This window comes from Echeneis naucrates, chromosome 17, assembly GCF_900963305.1.
Source record: "Echeneis naucrates chromosome 17, fEcheNa1.1, whole genome shotgun sequence".
Lineage (NCBI taxonomy): Eukaryota > Metazoa > Chordata > Actinopteri > Carangiformes > Echeneidae > Echeneis > Echeneis naucrates.
In genome coordinates this window covers 16534941-16562279 of record NC_042527.1, presented here as the reverse complement: position 1 = coordinate 16562279, position 27339 = coordinate 16534941, and the positions used below count along the sequence as shown (strand labels likewise).

At 41.1% G+C, this 27339-nt stretch overlaps 5 protein-coding genes across 6 annotated transcripts; 3 read left to right on the top strand and 2 right to left on the bottom strand.

The window, feature by feature from the left end:
* The first annotated feature begins 5067 nt into the window (after window positions 1-5067).
* ccl25a (chemokine (C-C motif) ligand 25a) lies at window positions 5068-7354 on the top strand. Of its 2 annotated transcripts, none has more exons than XM_029525196.1 (5): window positions 5068-5144; window positions 5687-5764; window positions 6048-6165; window positions 6275-6392; window positions 6625-7354. In XM_029525196.1, the coding sequence occupies exons 2-5, from the start codon at window positions 5704-5706 to the stop codon at window positions 6649-6651; spliced, it is 324 nt and encodes a 107-aa protein (XP_029381056.1). In that variant the 5' UTR covers window positions 5068-5144; window positions 5687-5703; the 3' UTR covers window positions 6652-7354. The 2 variants fall into 2 exon arrangements, with proteins under 2 accessions (XP_029381056.1, XP_029381055.1); XM_029525195.1 differs by having other exon boundaries at window positions 5069-5144; window positions 6622-7354.
* Window positions 7355-9972: 2618 nt separating this feature from the next.
* LOC115058148 (serine/threonine-protein kinase NIM1-like) lies at window positions 9973-12329 on the bottom strand. The gene is made up of 4 exons (XM_029525466.1): window positions 12260-12329; window positions 11847-12119; window positions 10916-11184; window positions 9973-10728 (listed from the first exon to the last, which is right to left on the bottom strand). The coding sequence occupies exons 1-4, from the start codon at window positions 12327-12329 to the stop codon at window positions 9973-9975; spliced, it is 1368 nt and encodes a 455-aa protein (XP_029381326.1).
* A 2758-nt stretch (window positions 12330-15087) lies between these two features.
* On the top strand, window positions 15088-18958 carry pnhd (pinhead). The gene is made up of 7 exons (XM_029525571.1): window positions 15088-15139; window positions 15587-15682; window positions 15847-15986; window positions 16255-16531; window positions 17084-17265; window positions 18156-18214; window positions 18808-18958. Exons 1-7 carry the CDS (start codon window positions 15088-15090, stop codon window positions 18956-18958), a joined length of 957 nt encoding a protein of 318 aa, XP_029381431.1.
* A 1486-nt stretch (window positions 18959-20444) lies between these two features.
* On the top strand, window positions 20445-22246 carry admp (anti-dorsalizing morphogenic protein). The gene is made up of 5 exons (XM_029524850.1): window positions 20445-20739; window positions 20876-21012; window positions 21132-21254; window positions 21365-21554; window positions 21822-22246. The coding sequence occupies exons 1-5, from the start codon at window positions 20445-20447 to the stop codon at window positions 22244-22246; spliced, it is 1170 nt and encodes a 389-aa protein (XP_029380710.1).
* Window positions 22247-23116: 870 nt separating this feature from the next.
* On the bottom strand, window positions 23117-26512 carry LOC115057661 (excitatory amino acid transporter 1-like). Its single transcript, XM_029524849.1, has 10 exons — window positions 26335-26512; window positions 25775-25912; window positions 25297-25504; window positions 25157-25199; window positions 25035-25077; window positions 24754-24928; window positions 24377-24610; window positions 24011-24205; window positions 23369-23503; window positions 23117-23222 (listed from the first exon to the last, which is right to left on the bottom strand). The coding sequence occupies exons 1-10, from the start codon at window positions 26510-26512 to the stop codon at window positions 23117-23119; spliced, it is 1455 nt and encodes a 484-aa protein (XP_029380709.1).
* Window positions 26513-27339: the final 827 nt, after the last annotated feature.

Genomic DNA, 27339 nt, shown 5'->3' with positions numbered 1-27339 from the left:
AGTTGTCATCATCCATAACGACAGCAAAATCAGCCCCCATGGCACAGAGGAGCGGGCATGGGAGGAGGAAAATGCTGGCCAAGCTACAGAAAACACATTAAAAGGTGAAAAACGTCCAGAGGGGCATCAAGGCGTTTCCTCAGGTCCCGAGGAATAACAGCAATGTTTGCAGAGGGGTGGAGAAAAAGTCACGAATTTATCACCTTTCACCTCGGAGAAGAAGAAGAGGAAAGAACAGCTGAGGAGGAATGTTTCTCACAAATGTGTTTTTGAGCTGTCATTAATTATCCACGTTTATTTACCTCTGCAGCTCTGCAGCCTTCCCCCGGAGCGGCTGCTGTGCAGGTGCTGGCAGTATTTAGCCAATTATGTAGAGGTAAACAAAATGAGGCCCACATTTCATGAACTCAGATTATGTTCTGTAATCACCATGTTTAGGCTCGCGCACACAGAGGCATAGTGCTAGCTCATGGACAGAGGCCTTGTGAGTTTGAATCTAACAGGCCTTTTGTCAACATAGTGGGTAAAAAAAAAAAAAAAAAAAGTAAAAACACAGCATGGCTGCTACAACAGATGTGATCTTCACCATGATGGATTTGTTTACATGTTCGTTTTCACAAACGAATGGAAGGAATTTGGCACTCGTTAGTCTAATGAGAAATACAAACGGCCCTCAATGGACAGGTATAATGAATGAGAGCCAGTGTAGTCATTTGCAGTGGTCTGTGCCCTTTTACTCTAACGAACATGTTGCACGCATTTTCTGCCTCATAAAACATTTACAAAGCCCTTTTGAATGTTTTGAGCCCAGAATTTCTGTTTGCATCATCCAAACACACGTGTAATTCCAAATGCTGATGCCTTTCAGTGTGTTGTTTCTAAGCACCACTGTCTGATAACTACGTCTGATGAAGCTATTTTTAAAGCTCTGTGTTCCTTGTCTGCTGCTTGCATGTCAGTTTTAAATATCAGTCCAAAGTCCCCTCACCTGCCACTAGAGGGCAAACAAGCATTTTCTACTGAACGCGGACCTCCCACATTCACATAACAACATAATGATTATATGTGATAATTTTAACTTCATTTGATGGGTTCAGAGCAGGATAAATGGTTTTATACCAACTGTGAAAAGATTTGCTAACTTAATTTCTGTTCAGATTAACAGTTTTTGTTTTTTTTTAACAAGACAGTTTTTCTCTGATAATTAACGTCAGTATCAAAATGCCAATTTCATCCAGACATATTGAGGAAATCAGTTCATGAGTTTGTGAAGACGGGATCAAGACAATGACTACAATCACAGCTGCTCTCTGTTGCAGAGGGAAACCAACTTTTTGTTTATTGTTTGCTGTAGAAAAAATGGCCCAATGACAGACTTCTACATAAAAAGAAATTAGATTTTCCCTGTAAAAATATCAGATACAGCCAGATAAACAAAACAAAAACAAGATTTAGGCAATAATTAAAGGGAAATTCAGCACAGATGTACACTCCAGCTGTTCACCCCGGTAGTTCAATCACAGGAACACTGAAAAGAATGATGCATAAAAGCTGCTTCTATGAGAATTTGTGTTGCTTAATCTTGTTCAAAAGGTTTCAGCATTTCATGCTTCAAATTCACCCTCAGGCAACACTCGAGCAAGCCACTGCATGTGTTTATGCTATTTGCGCAGAAAGCCGTCACCTGTCAGAAGAGTTTGGCTTGCACTTTGAGCCATAACAGTTTCATTTTTGTCTTTACCCATCACCATGACAATCAGTCAACATCATCTGTGAGTCACTGTATATAACTGGTAGAAGGCCAAGGACCTTCACGCTGTCTAAACCGCAATTATGTGCAAGCTAAGCATTAGGATGTTTTTGTTATGCTTAACTAAGTTTTTAGATATTTTAACAGTTTCCCTAAGCATGTTCAAATAATTCGACTGACCGACACCAGATTTCAGCGGAGACTTATAAGACTGGCCTCTTGTCCTCGAGATGTGTGTAATGATAGATAATATGTCACCTTATCTGATGGAGATCGCCTCAGATAGACTCTGATTCATAATAATTTTTTTGTGTCAGATGAATGTAAAAAACACCTAAATATAAAACCTGGAAGAAACTAGACTGGGAAACTACAGGGGTGTATACTCCACCCATTCTTTCATGCTCCAAAGCATCTTATTTCTGAAGGATTATCTCTGTTTTTATCTTTTCCTCCTTGAAGGGTCATCTGAAGAACAGACTTTTACTTCATGTGAAAAAAGCTGAGTGATGAATGAATTTATGATGGGTTATGGGTTTGGAAATTGCACCCACAGTAGCGAGGTGTTACAGCTAAAATTAATCACATTTAGTAGAGAAGTGTACAAAATGAAGTGTTGCATTTGCAAACCCTCATGTTTTTTTTCTGGCCACTCCAGGTCTGAAAGATAGACTTTAACCTCAAATCATGAAGGGAAGCACATTTACAGGTACAACAAAACATGGGACCTTTAATATCTACTTCGTGACATTGGTGAGGAACTTTTGCTTTTCATAATTCAATGTTCATAGAAAAAGAGGAGAATGATTTTGCATCTTTCTGAACTTTCACTCATCATCACTTGAAAGGGGGTACATGAACCTAGCTGATTCTTCAGAATCAGTGAAATTTCAGTATGAGAACTTTCAGGAACTAAATTCACTTTTGCTTGCTTTCCTTTATGTTTGCTTTCATTTTTTTTTTGCTCAGGTATACACATCATTTTGAGATGGATGGTTGTAACAGAGGTAACTGGTATATCAGGGTCATTCAGTCCACTGCATGTGAGACAGCGTCGTCCTCATCTCCACTGAAGCTTTTCCATACTGTTTGCCAAGCAAAGTTTCTCATGCATTGATAAATGGCTTCTTGGAGATGTCTCTGTTAATATGAATGCAAAATATCATCTATAAAGGCATAAAGGGACACTTGTATTGTCTGAAAGGATGGTTGAGGACTGCAGCTGAAGTCGAAGTTGCCTCGGCAGTGGACCATCACCTGCTGACAAATGTTCTGTGCTATTAATTATAAATAGATCAGGATCCCAACCAGGATAATGATGGGCCAGTTCTGTAGTGTTTTTTTCTTGTTGAAGTTACAGGTTATCTTTCCAACAAACATTCAAATCTCCTTCATGTGATCAAACCAGCAATACCACGGCTGCACAAAGAGACTGAGGCAACTCCGAACAAATCCCAGCAAACCAAATGTAAATGGTGGGCTTTACTGCCTGGATGAAAGTGGGATGAAATCCACATTATTCATTTATTCTACACAACATATCTTCCAGCAATGCTGTGGTAGAAGTGGTGGTGTGGTAAATAAATGAAGTCAGCAACAGTATCCTCGAAGGAAATGGAAAGGGCAGCTCCATGAAATGCTTCATTGGGCTTTATCAGGCTGAGTACTGGTGAGAGTATAAACATTGAACCGTGCTATCAAATGTCTGCTCAGGCAGTCAAGCCTCATTAATACATGTCAGAAGTGTGTTCAACACACACACAAAATCGTGTGAAAAGGACATAACTTAGCGACCAAGAATGAACATGATGTGGGTGGATATGGCACATGCTAATACTGACAAGTGTTTTTGCTGCAGTCCACTAGCTGTCAGAGGACAACATGACTGAAGACAGTACTGTCATATCTGAATCTGTGTAAAATTTATCTCATACATCAGTGTCAAGACCTTAAGAAAATACTGACAAGCATTATAGAGGATGTGAATAAGCTTTTACTGTCAATCTAGCAGGGCTTATCTTTCCCAGCAGCGCGTCAGAAACACCTGCAAGTTTTTATACGTGTTACACAATTAGCAGAATTAGCTGCAATAAAAAGACTTCAGACAGCCAGAGAGCCACATTTCAGCCAAACATGTGGTCTGTCATAATGTGCAATCAACAATAATCTATGCATTCAGTCTCTAATAACATGGCGAACTTTATTGATCGCAAGTTATTGTCTTTATGACCTGATAAGAGTTTGTGTAACATCTGTTGGGGACTTCCGCACATCATTAAAAGTAAATGAGTACCAGCTCCGTCACTCTGATTTCTATGTTGTACATTTATAAATGTGTGCTGCATGAACTTTTGTGGGGAGTGATCTTAATACGCCTGGAATTAAAATTTCATTTATACATGAAATTTCAGGGTTCTATGTTTCAAACATCACCAGTTTTCAGTATTAAATAGATAATGAATGGAAATAAAATTCTATTTTCACGTTTTCTCATAGTATCACAGTGCAGTTCAACTATCCTCAGATTTTGTTACAAACTGTATGAGGATCTAAAATGGTATCAATGATATCCTGAAACTTACTCTCCATCAAAGACGTCCATTTAGTTGTCTATACAGATGTATACTTGAAAAACCAAAATGCAGTAACGGCACTTGTATTCAAAGATAAAAAAAATAAGGCAGATGTACAAATGCATGTTCTGTTGCTCAAGGAAACACACTTGGGACAATTTAGGGAAAGAATTTTTGCAGAATAAACATCAGCAGTTTCATCAAAGCAAGTTTAGTTTTCTAAGTGTGTTGTTCCGTTTTTGTTAAAACTTGTGTAGTCTGTGAATTTCATCAACAGAACTTTTTGGATGTTGTGTAAGAGTGAGTGCAGTAAATGCCTTCATTCAACAGCAACTAATGAAGATTTAAATTCTCTCAATAAGTAACTGTCAAAGTGAGGAGAGGTTAAAACTTTTAAGAGTTTCACAGGCTACACTCCAATAAAAACAAGGCTGGGAAAACATGAGACAGTGAAAGAAATGTCAGTTTCACATTGAATCTAAATCTCAAAAAGAAAATTATTTTTTCTTTAATGTTACCTAATTTGCTCACGGTGGAACCCCAACTTCTGCAGAATGTAAGAGGTCTTTGTGCAATATAGCAAAATCTCTGACTATTTCAGGAGGTGTATGGCGAGACAACGCACTCTTGAACATGCACTCTTGGAGGAAATGCTACAAAACAGAAATGTCATCAATCCTGGTTTGACTTTAGAAAAAAGAAAAGAATAAAGTCAGATGGAAATTTGAGCGCTGCTGCTGAGTGTTATGCTGGAGCTCCGCCTCAGGTAGATATACAAATAACAAGGCGACACACAACAGACAACACCTGGAGCTCTAGAGGTGAGTACTAAATCCGAATATGAATAGCAACATCATAGTCTTTGTTTGTCTTTGTAAGAAACTCATACGAATGCCAAAAGGTAAAATTAATTGCAATGGTGTAATAATTAAAATGTTTCCTATATTATTGCCTTTTTTTCTTCCTCTTGGTTCATTTATGTATCATTTAACACATTAATTCATATCATCATGGCCTGAATCTGCCAAATTCAGCTTTTTCTTTAAAAAAAACAAAAAGCCAACAACCTCACAACAGGAAACATTTTGGAGACTAGACATCAGGTACAAATATGTCAGTGTTTATGATATACTTCATTGTGTTAAGAAGACTGAGATGTGGAGTCGTGGGACTAAAAAGAGCTTGTGAGATTTAGGTCGCTCCATGTGCTGTGAAATATTGGCTCAAAGTTCAAGGTTTCAGATAGAACAGGGAAGGTGTGGTGGGGAGACCTGTATCGATCACAGCGATAAGGCTGATTGCTGGCTAACTTTGGAATAACTGCTTGCAACCATCTGTCTTTTTTTTTTTTTTTTTAATTCAGCAACTACAGATTTCACCATGAGGGTCTCCGTGATTTTCTTCCTCCTGAGCCTCATGCTTTGTCTTGCACTGGCCCAAGGTGAGAAGCACACTTTGAAACCGGCAGTAGTGTCTTTGAGGCCGATTTATTGCTCCTTTAAATACCTGTGTGGGCAATGCAGGGAATGCTGATGCTGCTGAACAAAACAATAAATATAATGATATTTATTCCCGTTTGGCAGGATCAGCATTTTCTGCTTTCTGGATTTTTCTACTAAACGACTCTGCTGTACTTCAATGCACTTTATTGATGTCAGAAATGCGGAAATGATATTATAAATCAATGTACTGGAATTATGACTTTATGATTCCTGATCCCTCAGTTTCCTATGATGACTGCTGTTTGAAATATGTGAAAAAGCTGAGCCATGGCACTCAAAAGCACGCAGTGAAGTACAGACACCAGGAGACGGATGGAGGCTGCAACATCCCAGCTATCATGTAAGCGCCCCACTTTACAGGGGTAATTATCAGCCCAAGGGAAATTTTAATGTTTTTTTCCTTAGTCATTAATACTGAAAATAAAGATCTGTTTGTGTTTGTTCTTTAGATTCACCATGAGGAAAGGGCGAGTCTTTTGTGCAAACCCTGGAGAGGACTGGGTCTTGGAGTTGATGCATAAGATTGACAAAAAGGGAAGCAATAACAGCAACAACCCCCCCAGGAGGGTGAGTGATAACAAGCCATGTCTCTGGCTTTCCTCTACTGTTTCCAAGAGAAATGTTTTATTTACTAGTTTTTCAATCTAGCACTTTGCATCTAAAATATTCTGACTGCACTGACAGAGTAACAGGCAAAAATGACATTTCTGATTTGTGTTTGGTCTGTAGTTTTGACTGTGAGACTGAAAAAAGGTGGTGAAATTGTTTTTCAACGAATTATCTTTGTTCTCCACAGCAGCATCAAAAATGGTCAAGAAGAGGCTGATCTTCCCGTCACTGCCCTGCCTGTCATTGCACTCTGGCTAATCTTAACATTAAGCAAGGTGCAGTTTATGACTATGGATTTTATGGATGACTGGAAAGCAGTTGGGAAAGCTGTACAAATGTCGAATTACTTTTGCTTTCTGCTGCATTAAGCTAAGGTTTAATAGCTTGTGTAGAGCCGCAGCGGGAGTTTACTTACCATGGTTTGGAGATCTCCACACAAATACAAATTAATACATTATTCACGGAGAATAATTGTGCCCATTTTCTTGCCTTTTAAGAACTTTTAGTTCTCAGTAAGATGTTTAATTGTATACATGGTGGTGGAGTGGAGCTGAATGTAAAATACTTCCTGTAATGTCTGCAGGAGAAGCTGCCTTTCAGTTAAAGTGTCTTTTGTGTTTAACCTTTTATTACGTTATATTTGTCTCCATAAAAGTATGTGGGTCGTTGGAATAAAGCTGCTTTTCACAGCCAACACAACCTTGTTTAAAAGTCTATGTATATGCACCCATATATGCTTTTGTACGCTTTTCTTTGCGTTATTGGAAATGAAACCTGTTTTTACAATGTTTTGGATCGAAACAAGTGACATTGTATAAAAGACATTTGGTGTAAGTAACATTTATGAGAACATAGCCATAGTTTTAACGCAGGTTAGTAGACAACTGTAACAAAATAAACTTTTTACAGTGTTTACATGGCTGCAAAGTTCTTTATGAGTTCTTTATGAGGCTGATTCTCGCACATCACATGATACTTCTATAATCAAACACAATGATAACAGTATATATGTAACAAACCTTTGGAGTGATTTCACTGCTCCAGCTTTTACTATCAGTCACTGCAATACAAAAAAAAACAACATCGAAACTTGTTTTTGATGTATGGGCGGGAGATAAAGTGGTGAAGTGACCTATTTCACACGAGGGATTGTGCGATCACACAGAATTGATGGCACATGGTCTTATTTTTTGAGCTCTTCTCACAATAAAAGGATGAAGAGGATCAGCTGCACTGACATAGTGATTTGCTAGAATCTTTGTGCTTTTCCACTAAAGTGCATGCCACCACAAGTTCCATCCTCCTTACAAATATAGAAAAAATTGATATGCATACTTTTTGTTCTCACATCGTGTCTTGTTGTGTAACTTTTAATTTTATCCGACACTCAATCTTGGACTGTCAATGAATAGCTTCAAAAGGTGCAGCTAAATTTCTGCAGAAAGTAGGCACGTTTCAAAAGAGAAAATGCATCTCCACCTGACACATTAATGATGGCATTCATCAATGTGGCTGACACTTTCACTGCATTCACAGGAACTGCAGAGACACGCAGCTGATAAAATCCCTCCATGAGGAGTACAGAGTTCGATTTTGCACTCTGTGAAAATCGAGGATGATTGATGTTGCAAACCGCAAATTAAAAATAAGATCACAAGCCTGTGAATTAAAGTGTGTAAATTATCTGAAGACAGCTGATTAAATAAAAAGTGTGAAATTATCTTCTTGGTCAGTGCACCCAAGAGAGCCAACAAAAGATCACAAAAGAGTCACGTGATTATTGAAACGTTTTAAATTGAGCAATCAACATTAAAAAGCCGAGAAACCTCAGTGCATCAAGGTTAAGTATTTCTTTGAATCAGCTGCCAACATAGCCTAAAGGCAGAAGTGATGGACCTGGCAAACACATCATGGCTACCAAAACATCAACAGCATATACTTTACGGTAGACATTTGAGCAGGGCTAATTGATGAACCAGCTTTAGTTTGGTCAGAGAATATGCTGCTTGTATGTTGGGGCTCAGATTAGTTTTTTTTCTATATGTCAAATCTTCTTGAGAAATGTGCTGCGTTTCTCAATTCTGCATGCTGAGGCAGGGAGAATAGGCTGCTTGGCATCATGCAGTAATGCAAGCCTTCTTTTATCAGGGGGGAAAAAACCATGAAGGGCAAGCATGAGAAGGAAAAACAATATGAGTAAAAATCACCCAACTCTGAAACAAATGGGATGTTTGAACACGTACAAACCAGGAACAAAAATCTGATTAGAGCACAGCTTAAAAACAAACGTAAAAGCCATAAAACACAGACTCATTTCTTTTTACTGTATCACTGCTATCTACATGGTGTAAAAAGAAAGTTTAAAATTAACGTCAGCAAGTTTGGTGCCAAAAATTATAATGCTTGAATATCACAGTCTGTAAAGAGAAACAGGATGAAAGCAGTCATAATGCATTGCTGACCGCAAAGCTTTGAAATGGCATTTTTTTGTACTGCCATAATACGCCATATGCTTTTACTTTGTCTTTGTTTACAGCAAGATTATTGGCTGTCTTCCTACAACAGAACTGACTGCTGGTTAGTATGTATGGAGAAGAACCAAGAATTATCAGGGATGGGCGTATCTCAAGTTTTGAAATGTCACAGAAATTTTATGTTGATAAATTTAATATCATATTTCTGGATATGATACATTCAGTACATCCAAATGTATTGAAATGTGTTGTGCTATTTATACTCCCATTTACACTGTCCTGATGGGCATTTCACTCATTTGTTTGATTTTATCAACAATAATACGACATGTGGTTTCGTTTCCACATTCCTGTTGATTTGCTGAAACATGAACCTCTGGGTCATTGTCAGTCCAGGTGAAATTGAATTCATGCTCAGTTGGTTTCAATAGAACATTAAGTTGGATGTTATTTTAGCCCGCACACTGCTGCCAAGTATGTTTGCAAACTGTGCCACTGGCCTACCCTTTCATTTGCAGTCACTTACATCAGCATGAGAGTATCTTTTGCCAGGCAGGCTGAAATGGGAAACCACATTGTTTCCTTTTAGATCTACTAAAAACCAGGAAAATAAAACTTATGGATTAGCTCTGTGTTTTGTGAAATAGGGTTATTTCCCTTCTTTGTGGAACTGAGATCAATAGAAACTAACATCCTTGTTGAATACGGTGATGGAGCCAACGTTTCCTGTGCTTAAAGCCTTGAGGGGGGGTTCTGCTAGTAAAAACAACAAAAACAACCTATATATTAATTTGTTTCACTACTTCTTGACAAATATTAGCTCATCTATATCTCTTTAGAACATTTCCACCGTCTACCTGGCACCCACACTCCGTCAACAGGACCAGGAAGTGGTCCTTCAAATGTCCAACTTATAAACCCATCTTTATGCCTGGATCTCCGTGGTCCAGCTCCATGCTGGATACCACAGAGGTGTCCAATTTCTCATGTCTTGGGAAAATGGCAAAAAGAAAATATTCCAAAATGAACCGTGACAATAACTTTCCTTTCAAGAAACTAAACTACTACATGATCATACAGACGACAGAGTGGTGTGTATCTAGCAGGCCACGTGAGCTCCCAGTCCACTGGAGTCTGTTCTGGGACTCTTTGGTGCCTGACTGGCTGCAGCCCACAGCTTCCACGGACCTCCTCTTTTGAATGCGGTGTAGCAAAATCTGATAAGTCCCAGTGATGGGGCTTCTTAAGTCCAGGCTGCTGTTGAGGAGATGGACCCCAGTGATACCGAGATCCTCCAGTGCCACTTTCACATTGAGCTCATCTGAGCTGAGGATGTAAGTGGGCTCAACCAGATGGGAGGGTGTGGGGCAAAAGGAGGGGTAGGCCTGGGGGTACTCAATGCCTCTCAGCCACTCGCAGGACATGATCTGTGCTATCGTGAGGCGATCGATAGGCACCGGCCTTAAGAGGCCCTTAATGATCTTCTGGCACGATTGAGGGACATAGGAGGGGATGGTGTAAGAGCCCTGCAGGATACAACGTCTAAGCTTACTTGTGTTAGTTGCTTTGAACGGCATGGTGGCAGTCATCATGAAGTAAAGCAGGATACCCAAGGCCCAGATATCTGCATATTGACCGATGTAACATCTGTCTTTGAACAGCTCAGGAGCTGCATACGGCGGAGAACCACAAAAGGTGTGTAGGACATCGTTGGGACAGCAAAAGGTGCTAAAACCAAAGTCACCCACTTTAATGCAGTAAGTGCTGGTGTAGAAAACGTTCTCTGCCTTCAGGTCCCTGTGGACAATATTATTATCATGCTGGAAAAGAGAAGACAAGAGTTTGAAGTCATTATATTTACTTTCAGTTTTGGGTTTGTGTGTGTGTGTGGGTTTTTTTTTTTTTTTTGCATTAGAATGAATAGAAATTAATAACACACACAATCCCTCCTGGAGTATTTTATTGCTGTTGTTCGCAGCGTTCACATGAAAGTGAATGTTGACTCACCATGTGTTTGACTGCAGACAGGACCTGTGAGAACACAAACTTGCCCTCCGGGTCCGACAGACGCCCCCTTGTGCTGATCCGGGTGAACAGCTCTCCTCCGCTGGCATACTCCATCACCAGGTAGAGCCGCTTGAACGTCTCCACCACCTCATACAGGCGCACAATGTTGGGATGAGCTAACTTCTCCATGCAGGAGATCTCAGAGGCCAAAAGTGCCTGTGTTCGCTTGTCCAGCTGCACCTTGTCCAAGATTTTTACCGCCACTCGCTCTATCAGATGAAGACAGACATGGGTGAGGGAAATTAGGCAACAAGGAACGAAAACATCCTCCCACTTTTGTTTTTGTACTTTCATTCCTTGGGTTGTGAGTGATTTTTCCTTTGTATTTTGATATACTCGTTTGATTTCACTCATTCATAAATGTAAGCTTACAGTGTAATACAAAACGTAGACTGGGAGTCTGAAGTCTGAGACAGTTTAGATTAATGAGATTATGTATCGTCTTCTGACCCGATCTGGGTCTGCAGAGTTGAGATGAGCTGACGCAAGTGTCTTGTGAGTCAGGGTGACTCAGAAGATTCATGATTATATGACTCTTTTCTCGCTGAAAGAATACATTGAAAAGACAAAAGCCAATAATAAACTTACATGTGTCCTCTCTGTAGTGTTAGAAATGTGTTCATTCAGTTTGGTTTGGTTTAGTGGTACCTTTTGAATCATTTGCATTAACACGGCCCCCCACAGTGAATTTCTATCTGCATACGGTCTCCTGTTTTCCAACCAACTGGAGAAACTCTGGATTATTTCCCTTCATTGGCTCCAGATGGAAGCATTACCATGTGAAGCTGGAGCGTGCACATCTTTTCATCCCTGCAAATGGAGGGAGTTTATCACATTCAGCCACACGTCCTACCTGATCACAGGATCTCACCTTTAGTTAGGTCATGTATTCCCAGTTTCACCTTGGAGAAGTTGCCAGAGCCGATCTCGCCCCTCAGCTCGTAGAGCCCCACCCGTCGACCAAATATCAGATCATTCATTACTCTCTCTGAATGTGTCAGATCATAGAAGGCCTTGCCGAACGCAGTGCGCTGCATTGACTCCTCCTCCGTCATGTTCTCCTTTTTCTCCGGCCTTTTTCCCATCTTTGGGGACATTTGGGCGATGATCTCCTCCTGACGAGGAGCTGTCTTCATGTGGCCCCCTGTGATGGAGAAAATAGTCCAGTCATTGTCATACTACATGATAAGACAGCAACGATTAGAAGTGATTATTTACTGCAATACGTTGGCTCTAACAATAATGCAGCAAGTTCAGAAATTTTAAAGAGCTGTCTGCACTTACATGTCTTGCCTCCTATGTTCTTCTTGCTCTTCTGTGTGTTGATGGAGTTATTTCTGCTGGTCAAATACATGACTCCTACCTGCAGGCACCGCACTGTACTCTGCTGTCCTTTGCAAATTGGATCCTTTGAAGATTTGAAACGAAAAAGAAGTCAATTGCAAAGAAAACAATTTTGCACTGAACAAAAAATAAATAAATAAATAAATTAAATAAAAATAAGAAAAATACATATAAAATGCATGATTTGAATTTTAAAACCAACCAGGAAAAAAAAAGGATGGAAGCTGTTGCTCGGAGATGTGATGGTGTCACTGTGATGGTGTCACTGCTCTTCCTCCCCAGCTCTCCCCTTATGCTGCAGCATTGAGTACTGATGTATAATCCAGAACTATCACGCTGTAATCCCAGAATGTTGGACTCCACCCACACAGACAGAGAGCAGACAGGCTTTGCAGGGGCCTCTTTAACCCTGAGACATGAACGTGGATCCAGGTACAGGTGCATGAACAGGACAATGATGAGATTACCTCCATAATGTTCTGCATATGCACATCCTTCTCAGGGGTCAGTGGCTGGAAGGAAGCTCACGTTGCATTGAATTTCTCACATGGCAACCGCTTGAATTAACAAAAGCTTTTGGGATTTTTTTTTTTTTTTATCCCCAGAATTGTTTACACATGATTATTTTATCCTGTGATGATAAAAGCTGCGCTGACTGCAGATATAAAAACTACCAATCTTTTCATTTTCCGCCAAATCAAAACAAACAAACGAAAGAAAGGGAAAAAAAAGTCATATTTGACCTTTATAACCTTCACCAGAATTTAAAAGAAGGAAGTCTGTGATTGGCTTTGTGACCGGGCTCCACAGTAACACAGTGACCCAGAAACTGACTGTGAGTCCAGACAGAGACAGGGCCAGACAGTCCGCACATGTTGACTGTCACTGCCGCCCAGACTGGACGCACTGGATTGTCTCGCAGTCATCGTCGTGCATTAGCTGCATGTGCTCACGTTGTGAATGATTCATTTTAATCCCATCACCATCTCAGTGATTATCTCATGCAGCACATGTAGCACTGAATTTAATTCCTCTGATGAGGAAAGGTTTACTCTGCAGGCTGCCTTCAGACGGGGGGAGCTTCGTCCTACAGGGCAGAAAAAAAAGAACACAAACAGAAAATCATGCTGCATTTCATTATCAGTATTTTTGATCAAGATTAATGAATAAAAAGATATAGAGGTCTGGATATTCTTAGAAATCTTCCCACCTTTACAAATAAGATCATTTAATGGACAGTATAACCAAAAAATAGTTGAAGGCTTTCAATCTAGATAAGAAAAAATAAATTGATGCTGATGAATGCATCTAAAAAGTGAGAGTAATCTAAAGTATTTTAAAGGACAATGTGTTAATTTTTACAGATTTTTGTGAAATGTTCTGAGCACCCGAAAGGTCTGAGGGAAGCTTGTTTCTACAACTGATGTTTCCAAGTTAAGGAACTTTCACTGTCATCCTTTAAGCCCTGAAATGCTTCATCTCCCGAGGTGATTCATCCGCTTTTCGTTTCACAGGAGTTGTGAGTCTTTATGTTATACTCATGTAGTTTTATTGGACCAGTTGGACTCACAGGTTTCTTGGTTGTAAGTCTTTTTATTTTACGATACGTATGGCTCCTCCTGCTCTTTTAAGGCCTTAAACCTCGTGTCAAATTTGTTGAGTTACTCGCACCGACATAACATGCAATCTACATAATTAAATCAAGTAATTACTATGACTGAATCTTGGCTTCACCAGCATTATGACAGAGTTTCAATAACATTTGTTGCCACTTTAATGAAAGGAATCAACAATCGTAACTGCTGCAGGCATCACCTTAATCAAGTTGTCTGGGTGCTGATGGCTCTCTGAACGATGATCCGTTGATCCCGGTGAAAATGAGGGGATCACATCAACACATCAAAGACGGACTAACACCTTATTGAGGTATGAATGGAAAATCAACTAAATGCAAACACTATCAGCTGATTCCCTGTGATCAAACCAAAACATGATAATAGACCAGGACAAAGGGACAAAATCAGTCCTCAGGTCGCCCATTTTCAGATATATAATTGACAAACCATTTGGCGCGTTCTTGGGCTTTTTTGCCTGCATCACAAGCTCTCAGTTAAGTTTCCATTTTTCTGGAGTAGATATCATAAACCTACATGTCTGCGAGCCTGCTTGATAAACAGTTTCTTATTCCCACTCAGTCTTTCTGTTTCCTCTGGAGAGAGAAAGAGGCAGAGATTTGAAGAGCAGCTCTGAGAGGTCTGGCCATTTGGCGTCATGTTGAATAAACACAAAGGTGCTGGAGTTTTCAGAAGGGGAGGCTCAGGCCCCCATGCTGATCCTGTTTATGTGTTTGGGCTAGGTTTTGTTTTAAGTCAGAGGTGCTAAACACCTTCCCCCTGAGATAAAAGATGATTAATGCCTTTGACTGAGCGACACTTTAATGGCTCAAGGCTACTTAAGCACTTCATTAGAGCGAGCTCAGGCCCGGTCGACACACTCGAGTCACTCGGTCCTCTCACAGAAGAAACAGAAAAGCTGTAAGAGATTTCCTTTGAAGTAGCTCCTGCTTGTAAGAACTCCATCCCACAAAGCATTTAGCATGGAAATTTGATTAGCTCTCACTTTTTTTTTTTGACTCCACACCACTCTGAGACCTGGTTTTCAGGCGACATTTGGGGCTGAAGCTTGATCCCATATAAATATCAGAGGCATCACTGAACAGAGGAGCACTCAGGATCTGGCTGCTGAGGAGAAGATTAGGATTAAAAACCATGGATGTAGCCCGGCCGCTCCTTCTCCTCCTGTGTGCCCTCCACCTGACCTGTAAGTACTGTTTACTCTGCTCTACTCTGCCGCTGCTGCTGTGGCATTATAAACACAGGACTGGACTGACACTGGACTGACACCGCTCTGCTCAGATCTTTGCTAATCCACTGATAAATTGGTAATTGGTTATATGTGGTAGCAGTACAACATTGTGTGACGCAGCAATAGTAAAGTGAAAGTCCTAAACTGAAAATTGCGTTTTTTTCCCCCTTGCAAATCCAAAACTATACATATTTCATTCATATTTTTTAAAAGCTACTGTTCCAAATATTCATGTATATGACACATCAACAAATGACCTTTAAGAAGATATATTTCAGTTCAGTTGTTGCCTGTCTTCAACATTAAAGATTGCACTATATATTAGATATCTTATTATATTATGAATAATTATTTCAAACTGAACTCATTTTAATGCAGGTGTGTTTATTTCCGGTTTTCTAGTGACTGAAGTGTTGGGCAAACACACCGATCACCGAAACCTGTTCACACAGAGAGTGTGCTGCAAGAGACAGAGCCACTTTGTGTACATTGGACAAGGTAAATTACTCAACCCCTCCCTCGGTGAAATTATTGCCCCAACTAATCAGTCTTCATATGCTTTGTAGACAAAAAAAATGGTGGCTTATCCTCACTTTTCACAGTTTGAGAAAATCTAATTATTGTAATTTGAAGTCACCTCTGCATCTCGTCTCTGCCCTCAGACATCTCTGGGAGTCCTGTCAGCATAGATGTGGGAATGTGCAGGTCTCACTGTGGAGCAACAGCCAGGCCATCACATGAAGCAGGCCAGCAGGATTACCCCAAACACTCCTCCATGCTGGAGTTTCTCAGGAGCAAAAAGGTGCGTTTCCCAACAACACCACCGGGGGGCGATGTGACTTTGTGATGATCTGTGAACGGCCATGTCCTGAAATAAAAGAACTCAGGAACATTACATAACACAATTTAAATGTGACTTTATAAAGTAACCATATATACATTTATATAAAAAGTAGTATTTTGTTCAATCACTAAATGCTTTAAAGGTATAAAACACCAAGCACACGCTGAGCTGGTTTAAACCAAACAACAAGGTCTGACCTTTCTGATCCAAACTGGCCCCACAACAGATGAGGACTCGGGGGCCTGCTGGACCAGAGAGCCCCGAGATCCTGAACCAGCTGCCCTCCTGCGGCAGGAACCAGGTGTGTGAGCCGACCGGGGTGCGGGTGGACCGGGTGCTGCTGCTGGAGGGGCCCCGGGAAGTGGAGGTGATCGAGGAGTGTCACTGTGAGATCAGGCTGACCGAGTGCATCCGAGTGCCCGCACTGAGGACCTACTACTCTGAGACCCCGTATGAGACTGTGATCGACGTGGGAGGTTGCCCCCGGTCCAAGGGCTCTCCAGGTGTGTGTGTGTGGCAGATTTACCTGCCTGAAAACAACAAGAAACAGCAAATTACTGAAAGTAATAGTGCTTTTAAATTGAACAGTCTTCATCATCAGCGTTACCAAGTGCAACATCATAACAGTGTAAAACATTATTGTTCAAATTATTATTTTTGATGATAATTTTTTTCCTGCCTCTATTTAAGTTTAGCCTTTTTTGGATAATTAACACACAGGAAAAGTGCATTGTTTTTGTGTTTTGACAAAAAGATTCAAACAATATTTAGGGTCATGGTTTCCATCGGGTTATACAAATTATTTAAAGCTCAAGGTCTTTTTGTTTGGCAAAGAATTACACGTGGAATTAAAGAATTAGTTTTAGTGATGAAAACAAATTTTTGATGTAAACTTCCTTTAACAGATTCATGTGTTGAAAGCTCTGCTAACTTGAGCTAATCCTGCGTTTTGCGCTTTAATGTTGGAACAGTCTGTTTAGATGTGATTCGCAGATCACGGTCGAACCGATCCTTCACAACATAAATCTGACTTTTTCTTTATGCTTCATTCACAGAGGGATTCTCTTGTGTTCCCACTAAGTTTGACTCAGCCTTAGTGGAGACTCCCAACAAAGTGGATCTGATCCAGACTGTGGTGGCCTGTGAGCTGAAGGAGAGCTGCTACAGGGTCCCATATGTGGAGTATTACTATGAAATAGTCCATCATGCAGATGGAATCAAAGAGGAGAGACTCAAAGTAAGTCTAAATCCAGTAAACTAGCAAAACACTCCTCTGACTATGGGAATTTAATTGGCGCGGCATACTTAGCACCAGAAAGTGATTCATTTGTGATGCTGAATTCACACTTTCTTTTGTAATTGAGCTGAGAGGAAACGGGGGCCTTGCTTGGTGCCAGACGGTAATGAAGTATCTTTATTCATCAGACATGTATGGAAGACAGCACTTAATCAAGCACTGGCCAGTGGCTGGCACCGCACACCGTGGTGTGAAGGGCTTCAGGATGGGCTGCATGTTGATTTGTGCACAACCTGCAACAATACACATGAGAGACTGGCAAGTTTTGTTTGAATACAAATAGAGGGGGAGGGTGTGCACCTCTTCACCTACACCCCAGGTGCACAGAAGAGGGAAAACATGCTGCACATATCCAAATTCCTCCAGCATTTTAAGTGAAAAGCACCAATTTATTGTGAATCAAAGACAATGAATCTTGCCAGTGCTTCAATGCCCCTCATCAAAAAGAAGGGTTTGCTTTTGATAAAGTATTTCTGACTGATTCTTTCGATCAAACAAACATTTGTAGCACTAGACTCGTTCAGTGAACTCTTCACACGATATTCTCGTCACAACATAAATCAGGAATTATTGGCCATTTTAGGACAGTTTCTTACTAAAGCAATCGATCCTCAGAGAGAATTCAAGCAAAAACACAGGCTCCAGTTTTGGTCATCTGTTTTGTTTAAGCACCGAAGGTGCGAGCGGAGTGCAAACACAAATGGCCCCTGCAGGTGTCGAATCAAAGCAGTTAACATGCTAAGCAGCAGCTGGTCCCAGCTCAACTGGGTCAATATTTGCGACAAGCTGTGAGCTCATCGCCCTCTCTCTGTGTTGCTAATTTTCCACAGGAAATAGATGTGGGCAGATGTTTGGGAGGCTGCACCACAGGAAACCGATGCCTTCTCAGGTAAGTATGAACCACAGCTGCTATGCCCACACACACACCTCCTCTGCCGCTCTCATTACAATTGCCTGTGAGCTCTGACACCCTTGATATTCAGCATGTTGGCCTTTCTCGGTTAATTCCTGCACCCGGTATCTCCTTGAAACCTCTGCTTTGCTTTGAGATTTTGGCTCTCACTTTAGGATAAGCTGTTGTGTGGTCACGAAAAATCCCTCTGTCTGTGTGTGTAATTAATGCAGATTTTCATTGGTTTGCCTTTATCCCTGTATATTTCATAGAGGCAGTGCTATTTTTTTTTTACCAGGACTGACTGTATAATAACAACAACAGCGCTTTCATACAAAGCTTACTCATAAACCACCCCATCTGAAACTAATAACAACTCCAACCGGGGGAACTGATACACAATATTGCTTCTGTACTTGTTGCACAATAACAATGAGACCAACAATAGACCAGTAATGGTTTAACCCTTTATTTGGAATTTCCTAGTAAAAGAAAAATAAAATTGTGTTGAGGGAGCGACACAGCACACAAGCTCACTGTTTGGTGCAGTGAACAATGGGATTTTTAATCTTCTGGATTTTCTGCTGCAGGAGTCCATCTGATCCTGAAATTTGCCACTTGTGGGCTGAAAGACAGTCCAGCTCCTGCGTTCCTCACGGCTATGAGAGTCACAGCTTTCTGAACCAGCACGGGCAGCTACGCACCATCCTCTCCATCACTTCCTGCTTTTGCCAAAACTGAACACTGCGCCCCCCATTGGAAAGCAAACCTCCAAGACCTGAGGGGGCTCCCAAAGTTTTTAGCTTTGATCCAGGGTGGCTGCAGCCCAGTGAAACAAATGTTATGCCATTCATCGAAGACTATTCTGCCCTTAAAGTATTATTGTATATTATGTAATATATGTAAAAATCATAATTTTGTAAATAAATTTAATAAATTTTGAATTGTCCTCTGACTGCTGCAAACCACATTTTATCCGAACTATAAACATGACAAGTGGTGAAAAGGTATCACAGGTAGTTTATCCTAACAAGTGGATTTTACATACACACCATGAAGATGGTCTTTTATAGAGTATTGAAAATTTTAAATCACAATATATGAATCAAGGAAAACTGATACAAATCTGCATCAGTATCAGGGTCAAACTTTTAGGATGCACTCAAATGAGGGGCCAACTTTTCAAATGTCCCTCTGAAAAAACACACGTGCAGGTAGTTAATGTGGCTCTGTATTTTGATATCAAAGTGTGAAACAACACTTTTCTGTGACTGCCTAAAGACAAGACTTTTATGGCTGGCTTGTAAAATGTCACGCAAGGGGAAAGAAAACTTTGATCTCTTAAATGTTTATTGCAGTGGGAGGAAAACTTTTTCTTAAAGTCTCAATGTGTCTTTAGGTCGTGCGTAATTGTGCGTAAAGATCAAACGCCGCAAATGGCACAGTGTGTTTCTTTGGCAGGAATTTGGGTTGGCTTCGAGAGATAACTGAAAAATAACCACGTTTAACCAACACAAAGTCTTATTTTTATGCTGAGGGATAATAGAAATAATAGCCCTGCTGCATGAAGGTGAAACGATCCAAGGATTCACACTGAAAAAAAAAATCAACTCTTTCCGTGGTGAAAAACGGAGGATCACCAGATGAACTGGATAAGCAGTTATGTAAATCTCACCAGGTGTAGCCAGCGACACCGGCCTCTTTATCGAAATAATTGGTTTCCACCTACCACACTGAGCCCATTATTCTAAATGGATGGATCCATTTAAGCGCAGTTAGCCTCCCGCGGAGAGTGGACTTCCTCAGGAGGTCAGCTCGGAGGTTACTCTGCTCACGGTCTGCACGTTTCTCCAATCTGTAAAGTCATATTTCAGACGAAAATCTGTGTCCTGCAGCTGAAAACTCACTGATCGACGAGTACGAAGCTGTTTCAAAGGCAGAGTTTAGATTATTTGAGCCTTTATTGTCAGACGTGGGGACAATGGGCTTGAATAAAATCTCCAATCGGTTGTTCACACCTTGTTAACACCGCCATTAGTCTTCCTTTACATTGGCTGATTGGTGATTTACATTTGCGACCAAATAGCATCTTTACTGCTGTTTACTGAGGCTCTGGGGGCACTGAAGAGCGAACGGGGCTGTTTGATATAAAAAGTGGAGCCTCTGGGATCCAGCAGTCACTCGGACTCCAAGTTGCCGGCTGGTTGTGTCTGCTCATCACTCAGAGATGTTGGTGTTTGTGTTCAGCTTGGCCGCTTTAGTGTGCACCACGGCCGCTCGGCCTTCGCTCAACTACCTGCAGAATCACTTCTCCGCGGTGGAAGAGTCGGAGGAGGTCCGCTCGGCCGCCATCAAGAGACTCCTGGAGGTTTTTGGGATGGACGACCCCCCTTCAATCCACGGACACAAGCAGCCCCCACAGTACATGCTCGACCTGTACAACACGGTGGCCGACGTGGATGGTGTGACCAAGGACCCGTACCTGCTGGAGGGGAACACTGTGCGCAGTTTCTTTGACAAACGTAAGATGTGATTTTCTGCATGCATGCTGGCAGACTGCAAACAAACAAACAAACAAACAATCGAAAAAACAAAACAAAACAAAACAAAACAAACAAACTCCTGAACGTCTCTAACTGAATGATTTTCCTCTTGCAGTGCAAAGCGAGCAGGTGGAGTTCAGGTTCAATCTGTCCACTGTTGCGAGAAGCGAGAAGATTCTGACTGCAGAGCTTCATCTTTTCAAGCTGAGGCCTCAAGCCACAATGACCTTCAACAGACATCACTTCTGCCAAGTACGTACAACAATCCAGTCTGGGTGTTGAAACATTAAAGTGACTTATACTCTAACATACTCTAACATCTCGGATGCCTCCGCTGAGCTAATCTCTCTACGAACCTCTATTTCACTCAGGTTAGTGTGTATCAGCTGCTCGGCTCCACCAAAACCAACAATACACAGGAGAAGAAGCTGCTGTCGTCTAGACTCATCCCAGTCCACTCTACGGGTTGGGAGGTGTTCACCATCACACAGGCAGTGAGTACGCTCTTCCCTTTCAGCTCGCAATGGACTCCCTGAGGCAGATGCCGGACCCATAAGTAGAGAATTCTTTGTTTTACTCACCAATGTGAACGTCTCCCCCGAAGGTTCGCACCTGGATGGTTGACGAAGGCAGCAATCTGGGACTCCATGTGGTGGTTCGGACTCTGGGAGGAAGCCTCATGGACTTGAAACTGATCCGCTTTGCTTCCGGACGCAACCACCACCAGAGCAAGCAGCCCATGTTGGTTCTCTTCACTGACGATGGCCGCCGCTCCACCACTCTGGAGAGCATAGGTGAGACTTGACTGAATATACAACTCAGACATATTTATGATTTTACTTCAGATCGACGGGGGGGGGAGGACACACCCATCATGTATTTAAACAGCTCTCTGTACATTTTATACATCACAAATGTAAACTCCCTTCTTAGGTTAAGAGCAATGTTGGAAGAAATACGACAAAATATTCCCAAATGTGGATGGTACCTCACTCTAAATGTCACACAGGACCTTCAATACTCACTTTAAAGATGTCTAAACCTCCCTCCTCTCCCACCAGATCCAGATGATGCCACAGCCGCATCCCGTTTGCCTCATGCCCCCATGTCAGTGCCGCCCTCCCGCAGCGCTCGCTCCCTGGACCACAGTGACGAGGACGGCACGTCTATGCCCTGCCAACGCCTGCCTCTCTACGTTGACTTTGAGGAGATCGGCTGGTCGGGCTGGATTGTCTCTCCCAGGGGGTACAACGCCTACCACTGCAAAGGCTCCTGCCCATTCCCTCTGGGCCAGAACATGAGGCCGACCAACCACGCCACTGTCCAGTCCATCATCAATGCCCTCAAGCTGATCAAAGGCATTGAGACGCCGTGCTGCGTGCCAGACAAGCTTTTCTCCATCAACTTGCTCTACTTTGATGATGATGAGAACGTGGTGCTGAAACAGTATAACGACATGGTGGCTGGAAGCTGCGGCTGCCACTGACATCAAGTAGCCGCTCGGTGGACGGCTGCACAGATATTAATTAAAAATACAAAACAAATTGGGTTTGGGGGCATTAACAGTCAGATGCCCTCTAAAACTCAACTGCACCTAATGATTAATGTGCTAAGCCCCACATTGTAATATATGTAAATATTCATAAATTATAATATATGACAGTGATGGAAGTGACATCCTGGGAAAGGTGTAAATGTGTATATTTTATGTTTCCTGTTGTGAATGATTATACAGTCAGAATAAATGTTGTAAAAAAAAGTTTATATATAGTTGAATTTATTTGTTTTAGATACATTTTTATTTTCTGAGGATGTGTTTGATATTTGATCTTGTCTGAGGTGTTGTTTATGAGGACAGGCCTGAACAGACGCTTGGCATAACACTTTTATCGAACTTGGAGTTCTACAATTACAGGAATCAGCTTTGGAGAGCCATTTTGTCAATTTGTGTCCATTATTTCTACAAAATATTTGTGAGAAGTGTTAATTTTCTTCTTGACTGTAAATTTTGTACCTGCAGTAATTTGGTACAGAAAAAAAACATCCCTGTTACAAACTAAATTATCACTTATGATGCTCAAATAGGAAGTAGCCTTTTACTTTCTCAGTGCATTTGCATTTATTTTAATGTTGATTTAAGGTATATCGCCCATTTTCAAAATGAATGCATAAGCATTTCCTGAACATTAATTGTGCTTGTTGGCTGGGATTGGCTCCAGCAACCCCCGAACCGGAAACAGAAAAAGCGGCAGAAGATGGATAGATGGATTACTTGTGCTTTAATGAGTTTAGCATGTTGCAGAAGAACACAGAGTTTGTGTCTTGGTGTCTCGGTGTCGTCTCACAGTCTCTGGACTCAGGACCCGGGTGCAGGACTCTTCAGATCATGTCTGGAGAGATGCTGCACTATACCCACAGCAATACAGTCACCCAGCACATTGACAGCCGTCCTTAGCCGATCCCTGTCCACAATCATGCAGGAAGTTTTCAGGTATTTTTTACCACCACCAACACGTGTTAAGAGCCCTAAATCTGTGTCAGAAAATGTGTAACTTGGTTTATGTTGATATAAATGTGTCAGTGTAGCCCAAAAAAGATATACACTTACAAAATCCAGTCGACTACAATAATATGTGAAACGCCCTCAAGGGGCAGTCCCACAGATGCCAGCGCTAACGTCAAGGAGACCATACCGGACTGGGGAAGCCCTGCAGCCCCCTTAGCTGCAACTGTGGTCGTTATACTGCATTTAAATAATAAACAAGTTAAATATCCAAAGACTTTGAAAAGTTAAAAAGAAAAATATTTTCCTGAGTAATTTCAAAAGACTTCAGTGAAGCAGCATGAAAATGTCACAAACATGGTGAATGTGATGCAATGGCGTTTTTTGTATAAATAGTTTACGGTAAAGAAAAGAAAGAACAGGTGGAAAAAAATGTGCAGCAAAGGTGGCTGACTTGAATTGGATTTAGATGTTAGACCATTGGCCCAAAAAGGCAACTGTAAGATGTGTTTAAACATCAGTCTCTATAAATAAACAGACAAGTGTCTAACATTTCAACATCTTATTGAGGATAACATGTCAGAAGAAATGTAACAGCTATTTGTGTAGTAAACTAGTATTTGTTATTGATTAAAGACACTTTTGGGTAAATGACTAAATGACTAAATTTCAAAGTCTTTGAACTCTGAAGTTGCTGCAGCTCAGATGAAGTGAAAGAACCAGTTAAAAGTGTGCACTTGATTGTACCTGATGATGATGACTTGGCCCACACTGAGATCCATGTTATAAACCTGGGCTATGAATATGGACGCTACGGCCTCATACAGTGCTGTACCATCCATTGTCAAGGTGGATGCTACAGGCAACACGAGGCGAGTCACACTTTCATTCATCCTCAGATTCTCCTCTAGACACCGGAAAGTGATAGGTAGAGTCGTAATACTGTGAAAAAGTTCTGTTCATGAAATGTACAAGCCATGTTTCGTGGAAAACAAATCATTATTCAAAGTTCAGCAGCATATTATGTTTGCTATCATTTGAAGCCACACACCTTTTCTTACAGGTGAGACAGGCAGCATTCAGGTTGTAACTAGAACTAGAAGTCCCACGCACCTGGATGATGTCCCAAAGGCGGTGGAGAGAATCTCAGAGAGACCAGCCATAAATGTGAAGGGATTCTTGCGCGTGACAGTGAAATAGATCAGGGGCAGGGTGATCAGGCTGTGGATTGCAAAGCCAGTGACGACAGTGAGAAAATACATGGCAAGTTGCTGTCCCATAATTGTAGTGTCTTGGAGCTTCAAAATCGCTCCTCCAATGATGAAGATGATCCCTGCCGGAGAACACCTGTGAGAAATAGATGAGATCAAGCATAGGTGAGGAATCCCCGTTGGGTCGGGGGCCAGGTTTCAGTGTTGTTACATTTAAAAAAAATTTCAATGACTCACAGGAGGTCTTAATCACAAATGAATGTTACATGATGTTCTTACCAGATGACTATCCAGATCAAATGCATGTTGGCTTTATTTAGGCAGGAAAAAAAGTCCTTCAGCGGTTTTGCCTCATTCTCCATATGGCTCAGGATCAGGCCAAAGGCAATACAGAAGACTGCTAAACCCAAAACATTCATTCCCTCTGCAGTGCCTGGCATTGGCACTGTATCATCTAAAGGGGTTCAAACAGGCCTAATGATGTACAAACCATGACAATAAGCATGCATATGCACTTGCAAATATGGGGAAGGGGGGGAAAGAGCCTTTTTTGCACTCACTTGTTTGATTGCCAACACCACTTTGGGAATAAACTGTTTTATACTGAGTAAAAGGCAGAGGAAAGTGAGCTGACATGTATCTTAAAGCAAAATGATTGAACAAATGAAAAAACTGAGCTCACCGTTCTGAAACAGGCTATCACCAGGTTTGGAGGAAACATGTTTCTGCAAAGCAATAAAAAAAAACAAAAAAAACAAGATCACATATTAGCTTTGACTGGATTCTTATTGTTCACCTGAGAAACCTGTTTTTAATGCACACCTCATCAGATCCAGAAATGAATCCACAGTATGCATGGCCTTCACTTGGCCAACAGGGGACACTGAAATGAGGTTGCGTGCTTTTCCTGGCTGGATAAGACTAACTACGAAGATGCCAGTGCCCACAGCCATGAAGGTGGTTACTCCATAAAAGCACAGAGCGTGGAGCCCCATTTTCTGACAAGCCTTCATGTCTATAGAAGAGATACCTGAAACAAGAAGAAGTCTGTAGTTATTTCATGTAATATTCTTAAATGTATGTGTCTGGCTGATATATGTCAAGAATGCATACATAGAACATAGAATATAATGAAAGCATCCCTTTCACACACACACACACACACACATCAAACTTGGCCATAACTTATGCTCTTATTTAGAATAACAAACAAATCGAAAAGTAAAAAAAAAATGAGGAGGTACATGTGTGGCCATGTAAATGTGATATCTGCTGACCTGTTTTAAAGTTGGGAACTAACCTGTAATCAGGCTGGAGACGATGAGAGGAAGCAACAACATCTGCAGCATTTCCATCAGCAGCTCCCCAGGAAAGGTGAAGAATCCAATTTCCCTGTCCGTCATGTTAGCAAACCGCAGACCAAAACCCAGACCGAACCCTGTAAAGCAGCACAAAGACAGTTCTGCATGTTGGTGTGTCCACGAACCGTCACTACACCTGCAGGAAGTGCAAATTCTAATAAAACCGGCCCACAAAACAGCGTTAAATCTGTACCATACCTCTGGAAAAACAGACAGTGGCTTTGCTTCTTTATCATATCAGTATCTCACACACACTGTGATTACTCGGTCAGTGGTTAAGCTTTGCTATCATCCAAGAAAAGCGAGGAAGCATACAAAGAAGCCAAAGGAGTGCAATCACATGGACTTCAATTCCCGTGAAAGGTGATCTTTAACAAGCCAATTAAAGGGCTCCACTTACTGATTTATGGACATTACATATTCAAGCCTGCTTCAACACGGATAACTTTTTTTTTAAAGAATTGGGTCAAACGTTTGAATTTTTAATAAATGGAGTTACCAATAACAACGGCAGCCACTGTGAGAAGCACAAAAGAATTTCTCCAGAGAAAAGCTTTGAAATCATATCTATTCTTGGACAAAGGGTCCAAATAAGACGTCTCAGAGGTCCCTGGGCTCGTATTGGTATCGTAGTCATCTGTGCTGGCCACAGTTTGTAGTTTAGAGCAGCAAACCATCTTCTTAGACTGCAGGAGAAAAGACAAGTAAGAAATTCAAACTCTCCACATTACATGACAAAACATGTACTATTTATAAAAGTTGTCCAAATAAAAATAAATACAAATAAACAAACAAACAAATAAAAACACAAAAAATAGAACACATATTTGGAATAGCTTGTACAACATGTTTTTCAAAGCAAATTTATTAAGACTTTAAGAAGACTTCTTAAAAAGGCTAAGACAAAACCTTATAAAACATCTTTTTTTACTTTCATTTGCAATGAATACCAGCAAATAAACCCTCGATTCAAACCTTTAAAAGAACTGCTAGGATCCAGGTGTTTTTTTCTTGCAACCTGAAACTGTTTTCAGTTGAGAAATGATATTCTTCCTTTCAGCAGGTTTCCGTTTGTCCACCAGCTCTCAAACGTTGCGTTGCTTTTCTAATCTTGTCATATCCAACACTTGTTGGATTCAGAAATCAGAAGCTGAATCTAAAATTATCCACATGAATTTTGTGAATTGGAAATCGTACAACAGCTGAAAGGTTCTGAAATAGCAGAGCTGGATGTGGATGTGCTGCGAGGTATATGCTTTTCTGTAATTTCCATACAAAATTAGCCCTGATTATGTGAACCCCTCAGGCAAGGATTAAACAGGCTGAGGCTTTCAAAACAGTGGGAGGTGGATGAAAGAGGACCCTTCCAGCAAAACCCCATCAACTTCCTTATCAGAAAAAAGACAGAAGAGATGTCTGTTTTAATCTAATCTAATAATCTATATGTATTATATTACATTGTTCTTGCAGTATTAAACAGAAGTTTCTGATGAAATCTAATCTA